General features: G+C 42.0%; 1 protein-coding gene across 2 annotated transcripts in view; it reads right to left on the bottom strand.

The window, feature by feature from the left end:
* Positions 1-21,857, bottom strand: part of cep89 (centrosomal protein 89) — a 115,396-nt gene that overhangs the window by 23,692 nt on the left and 69,847 nt on the right. For both annotated transcript variants that reach the window (XM_048546660.2, XM_048546659.2), the window contains exons 16-18: positions 15,263-15,430; positions 9,463-9,604; positions 8,120-8,209 (exon numbers count right to left, since the gene is read on the bottom strand). In XM_048546660.2, coding sequence (XP_048402617.1) covers positions 8,120-8,209; positions 9,463-9,604; positions 15,263-15,430 — 400 coding nt within the window. The remainder of the gene's footprint in view (positions 1-8,119; positions 8,210-9,462; positions 9,605-15,262; positions 15,431-21,857) is intronic.

Consider the following 21,857-nt stretch of genomic DNA (forward strand, 5'->3'; position numbering starts at 1 on the left):
TGCCAAACTTGCTGGAAGTCAAGCAGCACAAAGTCCAAGTTGCAGGTCCAGCCACCTCTGGTCCTGACTCTACAGAGAACTGAAAATCTTGCCCACTGTCTCACTTGTATTTATTTTTAAATAAGCAAAGTTTCTCTTTACTGACACACTTCATTTAAAAACTTACACTTTAAAAATAAACTTACAAAGGGTTGGGTGTCAAAAGATATGGAACAAGAAGTGTTTAATGGAGTTGAGGGACAAATCTGTTATAATCTAGCATAATTGATGAAAGCTTCCAAAGGTTAAGTAGTAAGTGGCCTGTTCTGTCCTGAGCTCTGGTTTATCACACATGAAGTGAAACGTTTCCATCAGATTAGGGTTTTACATTTTACCCTTCCAATACTTCCACTTCTAATACTTTGATATGTACTTGCCACTGATCCAAAAAGTTGAAAAAAAACTTTTTAATAGGCTATTTTTCTAACTTAAAACAGTTTTCTATATTTTAGATTGGTAAAGGATTATTACAATGTTGAAGAATATTGCATTCCACGTTTGCAAATTCCATAAAGATTAATGAATTAATTCCTGGAACATCCTGTTCGCTTCACAAATGAGCAAGACAGTCTTCTGAATCAAGTATTATGAAGGTATTCCTCAGAAATGGGAACAAATAAAACTGCTGCTGCCTGTTCTGAATTCAGTTTGCACCATAATGATTTGTATCAACATTTGCAAACTTCAAAATTAAGTGATCTCAGTTTGAGTCAAATGGTATACATATTTCTGTTTATAAACTGATCAAACATTAAGATTTGTAAGTCAACCGTATGAGATGAGACAATTTATTCCATGCAACTAATTGATATTTTTTAACAGTTTTTCCCAGGTTTTTTGTATCGTCAATGTTTAGTTAATCAATTTCTTTCATTCATACAAGTATCACCAAAGATGTTTCAAAACTTTTTGATGCTTACTAAATAAATATCAATTATCATAAAGTTAAAAACAAATCTAGATACAAACAGTACAGAGTTGTATATCCAAGATAATAAAATGTGAGGCTGGATGAACACAGCAGGCCAAGCAGCATCTCAGGAGCACAAAAGCTGACGTTTTGGGCCTGGACCCTTCATCAGAGAGGGGGATGGGGGGAGGGAACTGGAATAAATAGGGAGAGAGGGGGAGGCGGACCGAAGATGGAGAGTAAAGAAGATAGGTGGAGAGGGTGTAGGTGGGGAGGTAGGGAGGGGATAGGTCAGTCCAGGGAAGACGGACAGGTCAAGGTGGTGGGATGAGGTTAGTAGGTAGCTGGGGGTGCGGCTTGGGGTGGGAGGAAGGGATGGGTGAGAGGAAGAACCGGTTAGGGAGGCAGAGACAGGTTGGACTGGTTTTGGGATGCAGTGGGTGGGGGGGAAGAGCTGGGCTGGTTGTGTGGTGCAGTGGGGGGAGGGGATGAACTGGGCTGGTTTAGGGATGCAGTGGGGGAAGGGGAGATTTTGAAACTGGTGAAGTCCACATTGATACCATATGGCTGCAGGGTTCCCAGGCGGAATATGAGTTGCTGTTCCTGCAACCTTCGGGTGGCATCATTGTGGCAGTGCAGGAGGCCCATGATGGACATGTCATCAAGAGAATGGGAGGGGGAGTGGAAATGGTTTGCGACTGGGAGGTGCAGTTGTTTGTTGCGAACTGAGCGGAGGTGTTCTGCAAAGCGGTCCCCAAGCCTCCGCTTGGTTTCCCCAATGTAGAGGAAGCCGCACCGGGTACAGTGGATGCAGTATACCACATTGGCAGATGTGCAGGTGAACCTCTGCTTAATGTGGAATGTCATCTTGGGGCCTGGGATGGGGGTGAGGGAGGAGGTGTGGGGACAAGTGTAGCATTTCCTGCGGTTGCAGGGGAAGGTGCCGGGTGTGGTGGGGTTGGAGGGCAGTGTGGAGCGAACAAGGGAGTCACGGAGAGAGTGGTCTCTCCGGAAAGCAGACAGGGGAGGGGATGGAAAAATGTCTTGGGTGGTGGGGTCGGATTGTAAATGGCGGAAGTGTCGGAGGATAATGCGTTGTATCCGGAGGTTGGTAGGGTGGTGTGTGAGAACGAGGGGGATCCTCTTGGGGCGGTTGTGGCGGGGGCGGGGTGTGAGGGATGTGTCGCGGGAGATGCGGGAGACGCGGTCAAGGGCGTTCTCAATCACCGTGGGGGGAAAGTTGCGGTCCTTAAAGAACTTGGACATCTGGGATGTGCGGGAGTGGAATGTCTTATCGTGGGAGCAGATGCGGCGGAGGAATTGGGAATAGGGGATGGAATTTTTGCAGGAGGGTGGGTGGGAGGAGGTGTATTCTAGGTAGCTGTGGGAGTCGGTGGGCTTGAAATGGACATCAGTTACAAGCTGGTTGCCTGAGATGGAGACTGAGAGGTCCAGGAAGGTGAGGGATGTGCTGGAGATGGCCCAGGTGAACTGAAGGTTGGGGTGGAAGGTGTTGGTGAAGTGGATGAACTGTTCGAGCTCCTCTGGGGAGCAAGAGGCGGCGCCGATACAGTCATCAATGTACCGGAGGAAGAGGTGGGGTTTGGGGCCTGTGTAGGTGCGGAAGATGGACTGTTCCTGGCCTGTTTAGGAGCGGAAGATGGACTGTTCCATCTGCTCCCACGATAAGACATTCCACTCCCGCACATCCCAGATGTCCAAGTTCTTTAAGGACCGCAACTTTCCCCCCACGGTGATTGAGAACGCCCTTGACCGCGTCTCCCGCATCTCCCGCGACACATCCCTCACACCCCGCCCCCGCCACAACCGCCCCAAGAGGATCCCCCTCGTTCTCACACACCACCCTACCAACCTCCGGATACAACGCATTATCCTCCGACACTTCCGCCATTTACAATCCGACCCCACCACCCAAGACATTTTTCCATCCCCTCCCCTGTCTGCTTTCCGGAGAGACCACTCTCTCCGTGACTCCCTTGTTCGCTCCACACTGCCCTCCAACCCCACCACACCCGGCACCTTCCCCTGCAACTGCAGGAAATGCTACACTTGTCCCCACACCTCCTCCCTCACCCCCATCCCAGGCCCCAAGATGACATTCCACATTAAGCAGAGGTTCACCTGCACATCTGCCAATGTGGTATACTGCATCCACTGTACCCGGTGCGGCTTCCTCTACATTGGGGAAACCAAGCGGAGGCTTGGGGACCGCTTTGCAGAACACCTCCGCTCAGTTCGCAACAAACAACTGCACCTCCCAGTCGCAAACCATTTCCACTCCCCCTCCCATTCTCTTGATGACATGTCCATCATGGGCCTCCTGCACTGCCACAATGATGCCACCCGAAGGTTGCAGGAACAGCAACTCATATTCCGCCTGGGAACCCTGCAGCCATATGGTATCAATGTGGACTTCACCAGTTTCAAAATCTCCCCTTCCCCCACTGCATCCCTAAACCAGCCCAGTTCATCCCCTCCCCCCACTGCACCACACAACCAGCCCAGCTCTTCCCCCCCACCCACTGCATCCCAAAACCAGTCCAACCTGTCTCTGCCTCCCTAACCGGTTCTTCCTCTCACCCATCCCTTCCTCCCACCCCAAGCCGCACCCCCAGCTACCTACTAACCTCATCCCACCACCTTGACCTGTCCGTCTTCCCTGGACTGACCTATCCCCTCCCTACCTCCCCACCTACACCCTCTCCACCTATCTTCTTTACTCTCCATCTTCGGTCCGCCTCCCCCTCTCTCCCTATTTATTCCAGTTCCCTCCCCCCATCCCCCTCTCTGATGAAGGGTCCAGGCCCGAAACGTCAGCTTTTGTGCTCCTGAGATGCTGCTTGGCCTGCTGTGTTCATCCAGCCTCACATTTTATTATCTTGGAATCTCCAGCATCTGCAGTTCCCATTATCTCAGAGTTGTATATCCCTCAGTTTTTAATGCAGCTTATTTGTCAGTCTATGGGTTTTCATGCAACACCATAATATTGCACAGCATTTTAGATTTTTGTCAATAATTCTGTGAATGAATTATTTAGGATTATTCAGTTTCTGTAGTTTTTTTTTATAAACACTATAACTTGCTTTTATTAGTGCATTTTCTCTAATAAAGAAAAATCTGACACAAGTTTGATTTCAGCCTCGGGCAAACGCCTCAGGTTTGCAGGTTCTCCCAGTATCTGCGTGGGTTTCCTCCAGGTGCTCAGGTTTCATCCCACAGTTGAAAGATGTGCAAGTTAGGTGTACTGGCCAGGCTAAATTGTCCATAGTGTCCTGGGGTGTGCAAGCTAGGTGGATTAGCCATGGGAAATGCAGCTTTACAAGGATACGTTAGGAGTCTGGGTCTGGGTGGGATGCTGGGTGGGAAAACTGTGCTGATTAGATGGTAAGTTGACCCAGTTTGGAAAAGGCATTGCTTTTGGAGAATAAAGCAATTAATGATGCCTGACAATTAATTGCCAAACTTTGTTTAAAATAGGCAAAGTGATTTCAATTGGTCAAGGCATGCCCTGAAGAATGAACCAAAGAATGGTTATCACCATTTCTGAGTTGAAATTGGCACACCCTACATACATATTCTTTCTGTTCACAATGAACAGTGCTTTATGTATTAACATGTACAGCTTCCAATACACATAAGAGCACGCACTACTCTTGATTGTTCGTTATTCTTTCCAATGGTATTCTAAATCTCATCATACAACGATCACAATCAAATCTGGTATCCCGTGTGGTGCTGAGGTGATGTATTATTTAGAGAGTACTGCGCTGTTAAATGTATAATCTTTTGGATGAGACATTAGCCTGAGATGAAATAAAAATCCCCCGGCACAGTTTCATTGAAGAGCAGGGAGTTTCCCTATAGGTAATGTGACTGGTGCCGAAATGATGGGCTGAATGGCTTCCTTCTCTGTCATAACAATTCTATGATTCTGGATTGTTGCCCGTAATCCAGCCAAAATGTTCCCTCAATCAATATCACAAAAACAGAATATCTGATCACTATTATGTTGCTGTTTGTGGAAGCTTATTGTGTGTAAATATCTGAAACCTTTACTAGACCCAAAAGATTTATTTCAAATGTATTTAATTGGCTGCAAAACACATTTGGACATCTTGAGGTTTATAAGCATTCTAAAAATACAAGTTTTTTTAATGTCTATATATAATAGCTCATTGCTTTCTTCTTTCTTGAGCTTGAGAGAATTCTAACTTTAACAATGTTTTGGTCATTAAGTAGCTAGGCAACAAGTCAGTGACTTATTTTCCCTTTATAATGGACCCGACAAACATTGAAACACTATGGAGCCACCTGTTGAAAAATCAGTAGTTTTGGGCATTTCTCAATCTTTCAAAGGAAATGCTAACATTTTAGAAAACCTGAAAACCTCATTAAAAAAGGGAAAAATTCAGAATAATCCAGCTGAAACAAGAAGAAATCTCTGCATAAAACAGAACTGTGCAAACAACATCAAATGCACAGAAGTTTCAATGCCTCCAAAGTCACCATTCAAGAGTTTCAGTTTGAAAATCTATGCAATAGTTTAAAATTTGCCATTTGAACAGCAGTGAGAATTTTGACAAGCTAATGTGGAAATGTGGAGTGGTATCAGGAAACAAGAATACAGCAGCATTCACAATTCAAACTTACACAAATGAGCTCAAGAAAGTGTGAAGGGCTTAGTATTAATGAGTTAATATGATATAGAAAAAAAGCATTCCAAACCATTGGGCAGTACCATGCATTCTGGCACTTACATTTACATCATGCTATGAGAACAGGATTATAGATGAGTAAAGCCTTGCTTGTGAAAGAGGGAACATTTTTATACAAATGGCTGGAAAATGGTAATGCAAATGGCTGGGGAAATTGTGAACATTTTACTGGATGAGATTGAAGTAACATTGGGGTACAATTGGAACTAATTCAGATTAGTATGAATGGCTACTGACGTGTATTGGCTGTACATGTCATAACGAGGACAGTGAAGTGCCCAGAATGACGTTAAGGAAAACTGTGACACAGAACATTACAGCACAGTATTCACTGAATAAACACAAGATGATACATTACTATGTTAGCTTTGTGACCTCCTCAACATGTTATATTTTGTTAACTTGCATTATTCCTGAGTACTGCTACCTTGAAGAAAACTTATATTTTTAAAAAACAAAAGGCCAGATTTTGTTGTCACTGGCAAAGCAACAAAGCTCATCACTGGCTTCAAAGAAAGCTGCCCTCAAAGATTTAGCAAAATTTGTGGCATGGATTTCCTCTCTCTGATATTACTTTGAACCTGGTTTAAGTCAAAGGGGTCCCAAGGCGCCAGCAACAGTGAAGTCATTAACCATAGTCATCAACCAATCACATGGAAATATTCTCAACAACAGAAAGCCAAGCAGCTAAATGCTCTGGCATTTTTACAGTTAGAAATGTACAGAAAATGAAATAACTATTTGGGACTTATAGACATGGAATTAAGGTAGAAGCTGAAATATCAAAGAATGAGCTTTTTTAAAAGAGGTCATTATGACAAATTTGACATTCTATTGTAAAAAAAATAGTTTTTCAGGAACAGAGAGGTTCGTCATCTATCATAATGAACTCCATTTAAAGAATCATTTAAAAACCAGTTGCACATCAATAAGCAAGGTGTACCCTTTTGAGATTTTTTTCAAGAGACCAACAGTGTAAAAGGTCAAGTTTTTATCACTTCAGTGACTTCTATTTAATTGCCTGCTCAACTTTAAGAAGTGGATGGTGGATGACAGAATCACTGGCAGAAACATCTGAATTTTCACATTTAGCTATGCATGTTTACTCCAGAAATTATTGCCAATTTCAGAAGAGTAATGACTCTGAACACTTCTAGCTTACAAAATCCAAGCCAAAGATTTGATAAAATTTGCAAATACTTATCAGTATTGACATACAACTACTGAAAGTTCATTTTAACTTCTAAAACTCTAATTAAAATATTTTAAAAATAATGACTTAAATTTACAGCATGGTCACATTTTCCATCTAATATTAAAAACAAAAATAACTGACAATTTATAGAGGAATTTTGCTAAGCATAAGGGCAGTTGGACTGCTGCAGATGGAAAAGGGTGCATTGTCTCAATAACAATACTGTTCTGATCCCAGCTGAGGTTTTTACTGGACAAGTCAGATCTCAGACTGAAATCTGGTTTGATCGACAGCATTTTGTTTTATTTTTAGCTTTAATGAAGATGTCTCTCACCAAACATAAGCATGCAATGTTGCAGATTTTGTTTTAACAAACAGTTTATCACACAAAGTAAATGACAATGAAATAGAATAAGCCAAACATTAGCACACTTTTAAAGACTTTGAAACACACAGTAAAAATACAACCCCATTAATTCCAATAGCATCTTATTACAATAGTCAAAACGTCAGACAGAATTCTTCTCCATTTCATATAGCATTTTAACTTCACTGTGCTTTAATTCACAGATCTGGAGAATCTGATAGCCTCTTCTTGATTTGTTATAAAACTAAACCAAGACTTTGCCAGCTTCAAATAACTCATTCAGGGTTTTAACATGCACTTCTGGGCTGGAACTTTCATTAAGCTCCTTACATTAAGGTAAACTATTGTCAACATTTCTAAACTATCCTCACCCTTTCTCAGGAGCAACTGCTTTACGCATCCAGCTTCAGCTGATAAACTGCCTAACTGAAATCCAAAAGCATTTTTTAATCAAGCTATGGGTGTTTTCCTCAAGCCTAAAAGAAACAATTCCAGAAATTTCTATCTGAAAGCTTAAATCACCGTACTGTTTATGTTGTTCACTTGTAAATTCTCCCAATTTAAACAAATTTTCATTAGCCTTCAAAGTTATCATTCTTAGCCTCTTTACACCAGACTACGAAAGTACAAGTTAATCATTAAACCCCCTCAGAAACACAGAAAACCCATATGCCACGAGTTTAAATTCAAAAATCCAATCTCAAATATAAACGATATTAAAAGGCATATATGTCACATACCTTACAACACATACAACAGAACGCAATTAATGTGTTATCCAAATGGGACACTACTTACTCCTGTTATCAAACAAATCTGTGTAACCTTAAATTAGCTTATATAGTTGGATTGAAACTAAATCCAAGTCTTACCTTTACTTGTTCCTCCAACTTGCCCAAACGCACATTGCCTGCGACAATCTTGTTTAAAACTCCATGTTTCTCATTTGTCAGGCTTTTGGTCTGTAGCAGAAATAACATAGGAGACAATTAATGTTGAACACTAAAAGCTTTGAATGAAAATGATATGAAGAGGACAAAAAAAGGCAAAGTCAAGGAGACTTTTTTGTAAGAAAGTCCAACCATTTGTGCCAGCTGTTTGAGTCACTTAGGTCTGAAAATCTTGGGTTTGAAAGTTTGCAAATTGGGTAGAGGAACAAGTTAAGTAAGGACAAGAAAGTATACAAATTTTTGCTCATTGCCCAGCAAACCTTTTTTCTGTCTGAGAGAAACGAAGGTGGTGTTTGGTGGTGTTTTGACCAAAGGCTAGTGGTTTCAGTTACAAAACATGTCAATATCCACAGTTAAAGCTTAAACATTAATAATAATTATGTTAAGGATATGCCTGTTAAATAAATCAGCTCCAACTCCTTAGAAGGGAAAGGGCGAAAAGTCACAAAAATATAGTGAAGCTAAGTTTTAATATATGAACACATTTAAATCTAAATGCACTGTTTTAATAAGAATGATGTTTTCTTGAATATCTGATTTGAATTTCTTCCAAACTGCAAATGAATTATATTAAAAGTGCCATTAGAAAACATAGTTCTTGTAAACTGATATTAAAGACAACAGTGCACCAAAATATTAACATTGATCACTGAAAGAAAAAGTAAAAATAACAAAAAGTGAAATTGCAAAATGAAATCGTTTTATAAGAGTAAATCTGCAGTCTAGGGCTAGACGTCTTAAAGAATGCATTAAAATAGCAGAATGTAAGGAACAAGAAAAATGCAGCAAATCAAAGTCAGAAGAGTAAGAAGTTATTAGTGGTTAGATAGGGCACATGAATTACAGAGAAAGGAGGAAACACACCCATGAAGAGATATGAAAATGTAAAATTTGCTCTCCTGAGAGGAGGAGTTAATCAGTAATCAGTTGAGCTGGCAATAGGGATAAGGGGGAGAGAAGGAAAGCTATAGGATTGAAGCCAACATTGGAGCCTGGAGAAATCAAATTAATCCTGCTCTCTCTGGCCTACAAAGGGGTTGTTATGTAGGCAGTCTCCAGCTTCAGATCTTTCGCCAGGCCACCAACTGAAATGCAGTTAATTTTTAAGGTAGTGAAGAAGTCTTGATTTGAAAGAAGTACTAGGAATGGGTCAGGTTGTTTTATCCCAATATCCTAACAACCTGTTGACTCTCTCCCAGCTGATATCATGAAAAACATTTGACAGGAGTATCATCTCTAGAGAAGGAATCTTTAATATTACTCACTACATGTACAAGTTGATCACGTTCATGGGCGGTCTTTTCAGCAAGACCAATCAAGTTTGCCAGATATTGGTGAGCTGCTATTTCTTTCTCCATGGCCTCTTCAGCTTGCTGTTTCAGAAGACCTATCTTCTTCTGTGCTAGCCTGTGAACCAGATCATTTTTGTGGGATCACTCATTGAAAATTCAATTATTGTATCTCTTGCACACAATTCTTTCACCCTTTTATCTACCCACAGGAAGAACTGCACATGACCACATTTGAACTATTGTACATAATCAACAGTTTATTTTTAATTGGAGCTGGGAAGTTGAAATATGACAAAACTTTTTCCTGTCCTAACTTGTCTGTCCACATTAATAATGGCTGGTTTTCAAGCAACTTAAGTCTGCATCTCTTTGCTTGATTATTTCCGGCAATAAATGTAAATATGATTAAAAAGAACATGCAACTAATTATGACTTCAGATCATCCAAAGCTGTCTTCCATTTAAGGTACAAGTATTGACTCCAAATCACCTCCATCACAAAAAAACCATGTCAGTTCACCTCTGTAATATCAGATAACTCCATTTTCATCTGAACCCATATTTTAGCAAAGCACTTCTCGATGAAGTTGTTAGCACCACACTCAACAATTCAAATGTTCTACTGGCTAATCTTACATCGTCCACTCAATACAGATTTCAAGAAGTTACAACATACTGATCTCTTTATCTTACCCCATTCCAAGTTCCCCAATCCTTCAAATTTAAAATTTATTTCCAATATTTAAATCCCATCACAACCTTGTCCTTCAGTCTCTGTAACCTCCTTCAGCTCCAAAAGCTCCCTGAACTCGCCGTTCCTCGAACTCGAGGTTCTTGTACTTAATTTGTCCCTTCATACCATAAATGGCAGCAGTACTTTCAACTGTGTTAAAAATCACTGTCTTGAACTTCCTCCCTTAGGCACTTAATATCTAACTCCATTAATTAGAAGATCATCCTTCCTTTTTAAAACCTACCGATCAAAACAAAGATTTTTTGCCATCAATCATAATTATTCCTTCTTTGTCTTGGCATCTGTTCTTCCCTACTCCTTTGCAATGCTCTACAGAAACCTTTATTGAATTAAAGATAGTGTATAAATGCATTTAATTGTTCTTGTTTCTAATTCTGAACTGCTGCCAATATCTTAAGTCTGATTCTAGCTTACAGTCAGTTTCTCAGTGGAGATAATAGTGGGCATGAAATCAAGAAATTTTAGTGTACTGGCTTTGACACAACTTCAGTATTAATTCCAATATGTGACAATGGATGTGGTGCACCCGACATGACAAAATCACAACTTGATTTTTAAAGCGGCAATTCAAAGATGACATTTAGTGAAGTTAGGAATTCACACTGATATCTCAGATTTAAAACCTAAACTCTGGTTAGTTAACATTGTGCTTTGATTTAATAATACAGGCCTCAAAATAATTGCTGGGTGCAAAGAGGAACTGAAAAAAAGGCAATCATCTGCCCCAGCAACAGAAAGGAGAACCTGCTGCAGTCAGCTAAAAAACGTAGTTGCGAACATCTACCACAAGAATTACTTTAATTACCTAACTGGATCAAGAAAGGTGCATAAATTTGAAAATTCACTGACATTTGAAACCAGATGGCGGCGGAGCAGGACACTCCAGCAGAGGTCGTCTGCTCCGCTCATTCTTCTTCTTTTCCTCTTCCTCTAAGTTCCTTTTTGTCTTCTTCTTCTCTCTGATGACTCCCGGCCTCCAGCAACAATGCCCAGCCTCCAGTGAGCAATGATTCCTGGCACTCTGCTAATGACAACTCCCTGCACTCTGGTGAGTGACAATTCCCAGCAGCCTCTCGGCATGGCATGGAGACCTTATGGCCTCACAACATGGTGTCTCGTCTATGTTGTCTGGAGGCGGTGTGGACCAGAAGCCAAGTGCCATGATGGTCTGCTGTTACTGAACTTTTATTTCTGGACTGCTGGACATTTTATTTCTCTTTTGTCTAAGATCTTTTAACTTAAGAAGCTGTGTCTAGGTACTTTTGTATCGAAGTTTGCAGTGTAATTGGCGACATATAAACTTTTCACTATACTCATTGAGTATATGTGACAAGAAAGGCTCTTCTATTCTGTTCTCTAGTGCTTGTCACCGTCCTTTCAACTCTGTCAAGTGTACTCCACTACATGGCGCCTCAGATCCACTTCACTTACAAGGGCATCTATTGTTCAATTTCTAGACATTTCTTTGCATTCTAATTATCTGTCCACCATTGCTAGTCATCACAATCCTTTTGCTATGTCTGATGCATCTTTCTGTTAATCAGCACCTAATGCAGTGATTCCATCTGGTGAACATATTTCCTTATAGCCACTCACAGGACTATTCTTGCTCCCATTGTCCAAGCACAGGCAAGAATTCAAAGGGAAAGGGAGAGAACTGCATGAGGCTCATCACAGACAGCCTCTTTTGTTGCAGTGATAATGGGAACTGCAGATGCTGGAGAATTCCAAGATAATAAAATGTGAGGCTGGATGAACACAGCAGGCCCAGCAGCATCTCAGGAGCACAAAAGCTGACGTTTCGGGCCTAGACCCTTCATCAGAGCTGATCCTCTGATGAAGGGTCTAGGCCCGAAACGTCAGCTTTTGTGCTCCTGAGATGCTGCTGGGCCTGCTGTGTTCATCCAGCCTCTTTTGTTGCAGTGTTGGCTGCACAATGCAAATCAGCAACATCTCTACATTCCTGACCTTTGCTCATAGACAGACCAAAAACAAAATCTTGTGAAGTTCCTGGGAAAGGGGACCCAAGGCAGCCGTAGATACTTAAGTTAACAGGAGGCCAGTAAGGAGCTTCCCAATGACAGGATGAAACTGCAGCAAATTAAGCTTCTCAACGGCATGTGTTGGGAATATCTTTTTACTACATTAGCATGTCATGCAAATTATTTTATTACCTTTATTAAAAGGTAAGTTTGCCAAAATTAAGTGCACCTTTCCAAACAAGTTACTAGTGAACAAATAAAAAAGTCTCTTATTCACAATGCTTAAACTTGGTATGTACCAGGCCATCTGCTACCTTGTTGACCACTCACTTAATCTGTCTGTATCTCTTTGCAGCTTTGCTTGATATTTTCTCTCATAACTTTACCAACTGCTGAGAATTATATCATCACCCAACTGACATACTTTATTTCCTATCTCTTCATCTAAGCCATTAATACATTTTGTCTACAGCTGAATTATCAGCATTCCACTTCTTATAACTACCACCCTGAAAATATCCCATTTATGCCTGTTCTCCGCTCCCTGCCCATTAACCAATCCTCTATCCATGCTAATTTCCAAGGACTGAAGTTAGGCAAAATGACCTACTTTAGCACTCCCTCCTTTCTTGAAAAGAGGTGTTCCATTTGACAACTCCAATCCGACAGGACTATTCCCAAATCTCAGGAATCTGTGAACATCATAGCCAGTACATCTCCTAATTCGGCAGTCTTGCTTTTCGAAACCTAGGTTGTTGATCTTCAGGTCTTATGGATATACTGAATTTTAGTCCTTCACATTTCTCCAACACTTTTTCTCTGATTTTACTTATTCTTAAATGTTGTTACTCCTCTTAGCCCTTGGGTTACCCTCTATTTCTGATATGCTCCTGGAACATATGTTCTATGAAATTTCAGACTCCCAACGCTTGGCTGTGACTCCAAACACCCATCAGTGAAGTCACAGTCAGGGCTCTTATTTGTTTAAGATTGCTTCAATAAACATATAAATAGAAAAGGCTGAAACTCTCGTGGTGGGGTAAGTATCTCTGCAAATAAAATCCATGAAAGTCACTGAAGTTAAAAGTAGATTGACTCCAGTCCTAAACTTCACTACTGAGGCTTTCAGGACTATAACTACGAGGTGTCAGGCAGAAATATCCATGAGGAGTAACCGGATGCATCAGGAAATAAAGAGAGAGTAAAATAACTAGAATAAAGAACAGTTCAGAAATAAGAAAACCCAGACAGGAAGCAAAAAAAAAGCAGGCTAAGATGGATTTGGAGCACATGCACGCAAATACCTGCAGCATGAGCAACAAAGTTGGTATGATGCAGACATAAGCAAGGACTATGGTTTAGCTTCAAAACAGAGGCATGGCTTAAAGGAGGGGTGATTGGGAACTTCATATTCTTGGTTACTGGTATTTAGCAAAGATAGGGAAGGAATAAAGAAAGCATGAGTTTCAGTATTGATCTAAGAAACTAGCATGCTACCTCAGCACTACAGAAGTTTAATATTTGAGCAGTGAAAGACAGAAAAGAGAATTCAAGAACAAGAAAGTGGCTATTTTGATAGTGCTTACTATTAGCCATCATGTAGTGGGGAGAATACAGAGGATCAAATGTGCAGGCGAATTTCATTATACAAGAAATACAGAGTATTAATAATGACAGACTTCACTAATCCGAACATTGACTGGGATATTGACAATGTAAAAGGAAGGGTGTAGGAACTCCTTAAGTGCATACAAGGGAATTTCCTCAATCAGTGTGTTTCCATCCAATGTGTAAGGAAGCAGTGTCAGAACTAGTTCAGGGAAATTACTTGCATTGTGTTTCTGTGGGAGAGCATTTGAGGAAAGTGATCCTCATCATAGAATTTACAATAATTAAAGTCAGAAACAGATAAAAGCGAGCACAAAAAGCTCTTAACCAGAATTGGCAACTTGGGATCAGGGATCTATTTTTAATATTTTAGCCTACCACCTGTCACTTTGCTAAAATTCCCCATTGGTGAATGTGCTTGTCATGTAGAGGTTCAAATCTTCTCAATGGTTCCTGGCTAAGCACCCAACTGTTCTCCGCAAGCTGCAAGTTGCTCAGAATGCTATAGCAAATATCCTCATGCACACAATGTCTCATAATGTTATCATTCCCACACTTTAACAATGCACTATGAGATCACCATGCTGTAATGAACTGACTTCCAAGTTACTTGTTCTTACTATCTTTCCAACATCTTCACTCGAGTCTAACAATTTCATCCAGCCATGTCTGTGTGTGAATTCTCAGCTCCATAAACTCGAGATTCTTGAATTCATTATTAACAGCTGTTCTTTCTGCGACTGCATTTTGCTCACCGAAACTCCAATACACCATGGTATTGCCCTCACTACTGCAAAAAATTCTTCAGACCTCTTCCTCGTGACTGTACCTTTACCATTTTATCTAATCCGTGCTACCTTGTTATTAGCATGTACCACTTGTCCCCATGCAAAGTAGCTTGAGAGACCCTCCTGCTTGTTGCAGTTTAGCTGGCTATAGTACTAAGCTAGCAACCTAGAGGCCATGACTTCAAACTCCCTCATTGAATTTTATACAAAGGCCGAAATGGTTCAGCAGTACACTCAAGAGAAGGAATCTAACATTTTAGCCCATCTGGTACATGTGACTTGCAATGTTCTGTCACATGGCTTAGCAAAGCACAGAGTTGTACAAAAAACGAAATAGCTGTCATGTGAGGACAGAATCATGTACAACCATCATGGCCAACAATATTACGTAAAGAATAGCAACTTGAGCAAGGCACAATACAATTGTGCACAAACAAACTATGCCACACCGGGAATCAGCACCTCTAATTCAACAGAAAACCAAAAAAGTAATAAAGCAAAATCAGATATATTACGCATATAAAAAGTCAATGATAAAATTTTGTTTCAAAATATATATCACATGTACTCCAGAATTCAGATTTATAAATCTTAATATTTAGTTCAATGCAAATTTATTGATTATCTATTCATTCACTCTACCTGTTTGACTTCTGTGCTACCTGTAGCTCTGCTTCTAAAGTCTTATTGTCAGCTATTAATTCTGTCTTTTCAAGGAGTAAGCTCTTCTTTTCAGCTTGCAAAGATGCAATTCTTCCCATCAATTCCTCCACTTCTACATGGTGTTTCTCTTGTTCCAGCTGTAGTTTCCTATCAAAGAAAAGGAAAAAACAATTACCTCACTGGTAGTCCTCTGGAATAAGGGAACATGATGGATGAGCTGCTTCAGGTCATACAACAAAGCATTAGTTATAGAAAATGTAGCTTGTGGCAGTTAAATGGCTGGATCAAAATAGATTCTTCTTGGACCAAACTTAATGTATTGTGCTCAGTTTTTTTCAAAGTCTTGCAGACAACACAAAGCTAAGTGAGACGGTTAACTGTGAGGAGGATGCAGAGATCTTTCAGAGTGATTTTGACAATTTAAGTGAATGGGTAAATACATGGCAGATGAAGTATGATGTGGATAAATGCAAGGTGAACCACTTCAGAAGCAAAAACAATGAGGAAGATTATCAACAGAACAGCAATAAGATGGGGAAAGGGGGAGGTACAGTGTGACCTGGGAGCCCTTGAACACCACTGACTGAAATCAAGCATGTGCAGCAGAGGGCAACAGTGAGGGTGAGGGACCACTATGGTGCATTTTTTACAGCCTGGAAGTAGTCACCTCTAGTGAAGAGCAGATCATTGTGGGCCTGGTATCAAGGACTACCCCAGTCCCAATCATCAAATCAATGCAGTATTTCCCACCCTCTCTGCTCCTCTATCCAAAAAAAGCAGTAAGAAACACGTCCAGATCCAATGCATCACCCTCTGGTACTTCCGTCATCTGCAATCTGCAATCTGACCCCAATACCAAAGACATTTTTTCCTCCCCATCCTGATCTGCCTTCCAGAGGGTCCACTCTCTGTGTGACTCTCTTGTCTGCTCCACACTCCCCACCAGCCCCACCACATGTGGCACTTTTCCCTGCAACCGCAGGGAGTGCTACACCTGCCCCTACACCTCCCCTCTCAACCGCATCCCAGGCCCTGAGAAAATCTTCCACATCAAACAGATGTTAACCAGCACATCTGCAAATGTGGTATACTGTATCCGCTGTTCCCACCCCCACTTCCTACCTACCAGCCTCATCTCCACCTCCTTGACCGACTCCCACCCTAACTCACCACCTACACTCACCTTTACTGGCTCCATCCCCGCCTCCTTGACCTGTCCGTCTCCTCTCCACCTATCTGCTCTTCTATCCATCTTCCATCCGCCTCCCCCCCCCTCTCTATTTATTTCGGAATCCCTTCTCCTCCCCCACTTCTGAAGAAGGGTCCTACCCAAAACGTCAGTTTTCCTGCTCCTCTGATGCTGCTTGGCCTGCTGTGTTCATCCAGCTCTACACCTTGTTATCTCAGATTCTCCAGTGTTGGCAGCTCCTACTATTTCAGACAGGCATGATAATTTGTTGGTAGCAGAGTGAGAAGTAAGGCATTGGCACGATTGGCTTCGGTGATTAGCAGCTCAGCTAAAAGTACAGGTAAACTCAGGTAAAGTCCTATTAACATTCCTCTTAATCTTAGAGCAGTCAAGATGGCAGTTAGGGCAGTGACATGCTCCTATAGCAGGGTGTGGGAGATGAGGGAGACCTCTATTGTCCCTGATAACTACACCTGTGTGAAATGCATGCAGCTGCAGCTCCTGAGAGACCATGTTAAGGAGCTGGAGTTGGAGCTGGTGCTGGATGCACTCAGGATCATCCAAGATGCTGAGCGCATCATAGATAAGAGTTTTAGTGAGATACAGGCAGAGTGTAGGTGAGTGACCACCAGGAAAGGCAAAAGGAGTAGGTACATTGTGCAGGAAGCCCCCTGTGGCAATTCCCCTCGAAAACAAGTATACTATTTTCAATACTGTTGGGGGGGGGGCGTGACTGACCAATCAGAGGAAAGCACCAATAGCCAGGGTGGCAATACTACAAATGCCTCTGGCATACAGCGGGTAAGAGTAAAAGTAAATAGGGCCTTTATGATAGGAGATTCGACAGTTAGGGGAATAGACAGAATATTCTGTGGTTGCCAACAGCAATCCAGGATGGTGTATTACTTCCCAGGTCCCAGGGTCCAGGAAGTCTTTGGATTGGCTGCAGAATGATCTCAAGGCAGCAGGTGAGCAGACAGAAGTCATTGTGCATGTTGACACAAATGAGATAGAAATAGGAATGAGGTCCTGCAGAGTGATTAAAGAGAGCTAGCAAAAAAGTTAAAAACCAGGACCTTGAATGTAGTAATCTCCGATTACTTCCAGTGACATGTGCGAGTGAGGTTGAGATTAGGAGGATATGGCAGATGAACGTGTGGCAAAGGGATGTGATCCTAAACAGCATGGAGGCGATTGCAAGGTTAGAAGGAAGAAACAGTAATCAGAAACAGCATGTTGAAGAGACAAGTCAGAATGGAACAGGAGAGGGAATGCGGAGTGCCTGTTGGATTAAATTGCATGTATTTCAATGCAAGAGGGCTGACAGGTAAGACCAATGAGCTCAGGCTGTGAATAGGTACGTGGGGCATTTGAGAAACATGGCTAAGGGAGGGACAGGACTGGCAACTTAATGTGGCAGGGTACAGGTGCTTTAGGTGGGACAGGGGTAAAGGAAAGAGGGAAGGGGGAGTTGTATTTTTGCTTAAGGGGAGTATCACAACAGTAATGAGAGATGAAATAACTGAGGGATCATTCAATGAGGCTTTGTGGGTGGAACTAAGAAATAAGAAAGGGGTGGTGACAGAATTAGTTTCGTCCAATAGGCCCCCAAATAGTCAATGGGAGTTAGAAGAACAAATACGAAGGGAGAATGGGGAGGTTTGTAGGAGCGATAGGGTTGTCATAGTGGGGGTTATAATTTTACTAACATAGGCTGAGACTGCCATAGTGTTAATTGCTTAAATGGGGTGGAATTTGTTAACTGTGTTCAGGAAAGTTTCCTTAAACAGTACATAGAGGGTCCCACTCAGGAAGGGTTGATTGAAGTAGTTTGTTTGGAGTCAAAGTAGAAGGCCTTTAAAAGTATGATAGCTAGAGTTCAAGATCTTTATGTTCCTGTGAAGGTGAAGGGCAAGGTTGGCAGTAGTAGCGAACCCTGGGTGACAAGAAATATTGAGGCCTTGACTAGAAAAAAGGAGACATGGCGCAGGAGCAGGCATCTGGGATCTAGGGAGTCCCTGGAGGTATGGAGGGGATCCAGAAGGTTCCTGAAAAAGGAAATCAGGAGGGTGAAAAGGGGGGCATGAGATAGCTTTGGCAGAGAAGATTAGGATGATTCCAAAGAGATGAATGTTAAAGGAAAAAGAACAACTAGAGAGAGAACAGGACCTGTCAAGGACCAAAGTGGACATGAATGGAAGGTCCTCAATGAATACCTCTCCTCTGTGTTTACCATGGAGGAAGACATGAAGACTTGGGAACTTGGAAAGTTAGTGGCGATATCTTGGGGACAGTCTATATCATAGTACAGGTGGTGTTGGAATTACTAGAATGTATGAAGGTGAATAAATCTCCTGGTCCTGACTAGATTAGATTAGATTCCCTATAGTGTGGAAACAGGCCGGGCAGCCCAACAAGTCCACACCACCCCTTGCAGCATCCCACCCCCAGACCCTTCCCCCAAACCCACACACCACTGAATGCTATGGGCAATTTGGCACGGCCAACCCACCTAGCCTGCACATCTTTGGACCTTGGGAGGAAATTAGAGCACCCGGAGGAAACCCATGCAGACGCGGGGAGAATGTGCAAACTCTGCACAGACAGTCGCCAGAGGCTGGAATCGAACCCGGGTCATGGCGCTGTGAGGCTGCAGTGCTAACCACTGAGCCACCGTGCTGCCCTATATCCAAGAACCTTTTGATGTAGAAACCAGGCAGACTGATGAGGGCAGGACAGTTGACGGAGTCTACATGGATTTCAGTAAGGCCTTTGATAAGGTTCCACATGGTAGGCTGCTCTGGAAGGTTGGATCACATAGAATCCAGGGAGAGCTGGCAAATTGGATACACAATTGGCTTGAGGGTAGTAGCAGAGTGTAATACTAGAAAGATGCTTGTCTGACTGGAGGCCTGTGACTAGTGGTGTGCCTCAGGGGTCGGTGTTGGGCCCATAGCTGTTTGTTATCTATATCGATGATTCGGATGACACTGTACAAGGCATGATTAGTAAGTTCGTGGATGACACTAAAATAGGTAGTATCGTGGACAGTGAGGAAGGTTTTCAGATTTTGCAGCACGATCTTGTTCAGCTGGGAAAGTGGGCTGAAAAATGGCAAATGGAGTTTAATATAGATAAGCGTGAGGTGTTGCATTTTGGAAAGTCAAATCCAAGTAGAAGTTTCATTGTGAATGCTAAGGCCTTAAGGAGCAGAGGGACCTTGGAATTCAGGTGCACTGTTCTCTGAAAGTGGAGTCACAGGTAGACAGGGTAGTGAAGAAGGCATTTGGCACACTGGCCTTCATCAGTTAGGGCGTTGAGTATAGAAATTGGGAAGTTATGATGCAGTTGTATGTGATATTAGTGAGGCCACACTTGGAGTATTGTGTTCAGTTCTGGTCACCTTACTATAGGAAGGATGTTATTAAACTGGAAAGAGTGCAGAAGAAATTTACAAGGATGTTACCGGATTCAAGAGACTGAGTTACAGGGAGAGATCAGACAAGCTGGGACTTTTTTCTTTACAGCTTAGGAGACTGAGGGGGTATCTTATTGAAGTGTATAAGACCAGGACAGGCATGGATAGGGTAAATGCACTTAGTCTTTTCTCCAGGGTTGGGGAATCGAGGACTGGGGGGCATCAATTTAAGATAATAGTGGAAAGAAAACATGGGAACCTGAGGGGCAACTTTTTTTTACACGGAGGGTGGCATGCGTATGGAATGAGCGGTCAGCAGAACTAGCTGTGGCAGGTACATTGACAACACTCAAGACATTTGGACAAATACATGGATAGGGTAGGCAATGGCCTCGTGGTAATATCACTGGACTGTTAATCCAGAGACCCAGGTGATGTTCTCGGGATCTGGGTTCGAATTCTCCACAGCAGATGGTGAAATTTGAAGTGAATAAACATCTGGAATTAAGACTCTATTGTTGACCGTGAATCCATTGCCAATTGTTGGAAAAACCCATCTGACTCACTAAAGTCCTTCAGGGAAGGAAACTGCCATCCTTACATCTCTGGCCTACATGTAACTCCAGACCCACAGCAATGTGGTTGACTCATAACTGCCCTCTGGGCAATTAGGGATGGGCAATAAATGCTGGCCTAACCAGCGACGCCCTCATCCCATGAATGAATAAAGGAAAAAAAAGTAGGAAAGGTTTAGAAGGATATGGGCCATGTGCAGGGAAATGGGCTTACATGATTAGACATTTTGGTCAGCACAGGCCAGTTTGGGCCAAAGGGCCTGTCTCCGTGCTGCAGGACGCTATGACTCTTTGTCCAGCAGGCAGTGAAGACGGCAAGTGGTACACGTAGCGAAAGGATTCAAGCACGGGAACAAGGGTGTCTTGCTTCAATTGTATATGTCTGGAATAGTGTATGTAGTTTTAGTCTCCTTATCTGAGGAAAGATGTTTTGGCTTTAAAGGGAGGGCAGTAAGGATTAATCATACTGTCTCCTGGGTTGACAGGACTGACATATGAAGAGAGACTGGATCTGTTACGACTACATTAACTGGAGTTTAGAAGAATGAGCAGCGATCTGATAAAAACCTATAAAATTCTATCAGGACTAGGTAGGATAAAGACAGGAAGGATGTTCCCAATGACCATGGAGCCCAGAACCGGGGATCACAACTTAAAGATACAAGGAAGACCATTTATGACTGAGATAAGGAGGACTATCTTCACTCAGGGAGTGGTGGAATTCTCCGCCACAGAAAGGCATTGAGGCCAAAATACTGAATGTTTTCAAGAAGTTAGAAATAATTCTTAGGGCTAGAGGGATTAAAGGGTTTGGGAAGAAAGTGGGAACAGAGCACTGAGTCAGATGAATGAGCCTGATCGTACTAAACGACAGAGTAGGCTTGGAGGGCTGTTTCTTTCAAAGATGTAAAAAGGTCACTTGCATATTATTTTGGATGGGAAGCACATCATACGAAATCAATGAATCCATGAATTTGGTCAATGTGGAGAAAAGATAGTGGCCTTGAGTTCACTGGATTTAAAGTAAAGAGAGCTATTTTAATTCTGTATTGGTAAAACTATTTTGTACATAAACGTAACTTGTGAAATTTATGACATATTATGACTTTCAAAAGCAAAATACATTTGTCGATATAGGATATGGATGTGGCAAAAGGACATGAACTGTTAACCTAATTTCTAAGTTTACTAGTATATACACCATATGCTTACGTTTCCAACATTTCCTAGTTTTATTCAGGAATTTCAGCAGACCATGTTTGAAATTATACTTGAGTAATCTAAATGCATTCTTGGAGTTATTTTATCACCACTACACTGGGATTAATTCCTTGTATTTTACGTAATTATGACAAATGCTGATCTAAAATGTTTGCAGTACATTTCATCTCT

This window comes from Stegostoma tigrinum, chromosome 16, assembly GCF_030684315.1.
Source record: "Stegostoma tigrinum isolate sSteTig4 chromosome 16, sSteTig4.hap1, whole genome shotgun sequence".
In the NCBI taxonomy this organism is placed as follows: domain Eukaryota; kingdom Metazoa; phylum Chordata; class Chondrichthyes; order Orectolobiformes; family Stegostomatidae; genus Stegostoma; species Stegostoma tigrinum.